Consider the following 2,472-nt stretch of genomic DNA (forward strand, 5'->3'; position numbering starts at 1 on the left):
GGGGGGGGGGGGGGGCAACGGTGTGTGGAAACCAAACAAACGCGTGTGTGTGGAAAAAAGTGTTATAACAAAATAAAAGTGTTGAGGAGAAATGAACAGAGGTGGAAAGATGAGAAAAATAAAGATGAGGACGACGTCAGGTGAAAGAAGGAGAGAAGGAAACAAGAGAAGGACTTTAGACCAAGGTTAGGAAGCAAGGGTTCAAACAAGGTCCACACTTCAGACAACAGGTGACCCCAGAGCTGGACCTGGTTCTGGGCTTTAAACACTCGGTTCTTTTGGTGCTTTACTCTGGGGGCCCATAGGGGGCAGTAATGCACCTGAATCACAGTTACCAGACCTGAGGTCAGAACCTCAGTCAACCATGAGTCTGTCGCCGTCAACGGACGAGCGACTTTTACTGTCGACCTGAAGGAATCGTCCTCAACTCACCCAGCAGGACTTTGGCGTCCTCCACATCAAAGTCTCCGTCACCGTCGGCGTCGTAGGCCGCCAGTTTACCTGAGGACGACAGCAGTCAGACATTAGGTGGCGCCGTTGTCTGCCTGGAATCATTCTGTAGACCTATGCTGCACACTGCCCTCTTGTGGAGAACTGAGCTACATACATGCTAACACACGTGAGGACAGACTGGTCCATAAATGAGAGAAGACAGGGGACAGACAGGAGCAGCAGAGGGTGAGACAGGGGCAGCAGAGGGTGAGACTTTACCTTGTAATTCCTCAGACAGATTAATCTGAATGTTCTTAGCCTTATCTGCATGCAGAACAGAGAAAGACATGGGTGAGATTCAGTAGAACAGTCAGACTACAGTCAGAATACAGAGTACAGCCAGACTACAGTCAGACAACAGTCAGAGTACAGCCAGACTACAGTCAAACTACAGTCAGACTACAGTCAAAGTACAGTCAGAGTACAGCCAGAATACAGTCAAAGTACAGTCAGACAACAGTCAAAGTACAGCCAGACTACAGTCAAACTACAGTCAGACAACAGTCAAAGTACAGTCAGACTACAGTCGGAGTACAGTCAGACTACAGTCAAAGTAAAGTCAGACAACAGTCGGAGTACATTCAGACTACAGTCAGACAACAGTCGGAGTACAGTCAAACTACAGTCAACGTAAAGTCAGACAACAGCCAGACAACAGTCGGAGTACAGTCAGACTACAGTCAAAGTATCCAGGTGTGTGTGTGACTGTGAGGCTCCATCAGACTGGTACAGAGAACACTCACCGATGACCCCCTGATAGTCCACCAGGTCAAAGTAGACCACGGCCACAGAGGTCCAGACCCCCAGCAGGGCCAGGACCATGAACCAGTTGAAGAAACTGCTGCTGCTACTGCTGGAACTGGAGCTGGAACTGGATTTCTTTCCATTCATTTTGGGAGCCGGGGGTTTAGGACCATCTGAGAATGAACAGTGAGGGGAGGGGGAAAAAAAAAACAACGTTACTTCAGTTCTATAACAGTCCCACAGGAACAGGAATAGAAAGGAAACGTTGGTGGAACAACGACGTCCTGGAGAGTCAGGGGTTAAAGCACAACAACAACAACAACAACAACAACAACAACAACAACAACCACCACAACAACAACAACAACGTCTCTGATGTATCAGTTTATCTGATAAAGATTTGACAAACATGTGAAGTTGATATTTCCTGGGGGGGGGGGACAAAGCTCTGGTCCTCTGAACTTCATCATCTCTGAACTTGATCAATCAAACGATGGACACGGAGAAGCTGACAGGGCAGTGTTCCAGATGAGGGGCGGGGACCCTGGTTGTCTGATATGTTCTGTGAGATCCTGACAAGAGAGTTCCTCTAATAATCAGATGATTCCACTGAGGTTCAGTCCATTAATCCAACAGTACTAGTAACTGGCACAATCGGTTCTTTCGGTGCATCGGCAGTTGACATATAGACGAGCTGAAGCCAAACCCAGCTGAGGAGAACAGACTCAGTTTGACTGAGTGAAGGAGTCAAGTGTTGACTCTGAACACGCACAGCCTGCCAACTACAAAGGATACAAAGGCCAACGAAACATTAAAGGAACTTCTCTGGACCGGAGTCACCAAGGTTCCAGTTTCACCCCCCCTCCTCCCCCACCGCCACAGTCTCCAAAAATCCTGTAGGTAACAATGCCCCCCCACATCCCCACCTCAGCAAATAATAACCGTCCTGACCATGTTGGGTCCAAAGTTCAAAGATCAAAGTTTTTTTTATTTCCACGGCGATGGTTCTGCTGATGAGCTCCATCTGATCAGGTCAACGTTCCAGTTTGGTTGAAATGGGACGTTTGACCAGATTAGAAAATGCTTCATTTTTGAGGATTCAGTGAAGAACTGGTCAAAGGTCAAAGGTCACACAGCTGAGGGGGGGTGAGGGTCTACAACCCCCCCTCCCCTCCAGCTCACGCAGTGACCTTCTCCTCTCCTCTGTCCTTCTCAGCTCCCTGTTCTGAACAAAAC

The 2,472-nt window shown here is 48.4% G+C and overlaps 1 protein-coding gene across 1 annotated transcript in view; it reads right to left on the reverse strand.

Moving 5' to 3' along the window:
• Nucleotides 1-2,084, reverse strand: part of asph (aspartate beta-hydroxylase) — an 18,071-nt gene extending 15,987 nt beyond the window's left edge. Inside the window, exons 1-4 of the mRNA XM_025052450.1 lie at nt 1,646-2,084; nt 1,236-1,409; nt 712-756; nt 433-501 (exon numbers count right to left, since the gene is read on the reverse strand). Of these exons, the coding sequence (XP_024908218.1) occupies nt 433-501; nt 712-756; nt 1,236-1,409; nt 1,646-1,706 (349 nt within the window). The 5' untranslated portion in view covers nt 1,707-2,084. The remainder of the gene's footprint in view (nt 1-432; nt 502-711; nt 757-1,235; nt 1,410-1,645) is intronic.
• Nucleotides 2,085-2,472: the final 388 nt, after the last annotated feature.

The sequence above is a fragment of the Cynoglossus semilaevis genome, chromosome 20 (assembly GCF_000523025.1).
Source record: "Cynoglossus semilaevis isolate Cse_v1.0 chromosome 20, Cse_v1.0, whole genome shotgun sequence".
In the NCBI taxonomy this organism is placed as follows: Eukaryota; Metazoa; Chordata; class Actinopteri; order Pleuronectiformes; family Cynoglossidae; genus Cynoglossus; species Cynoglossus semilaevis.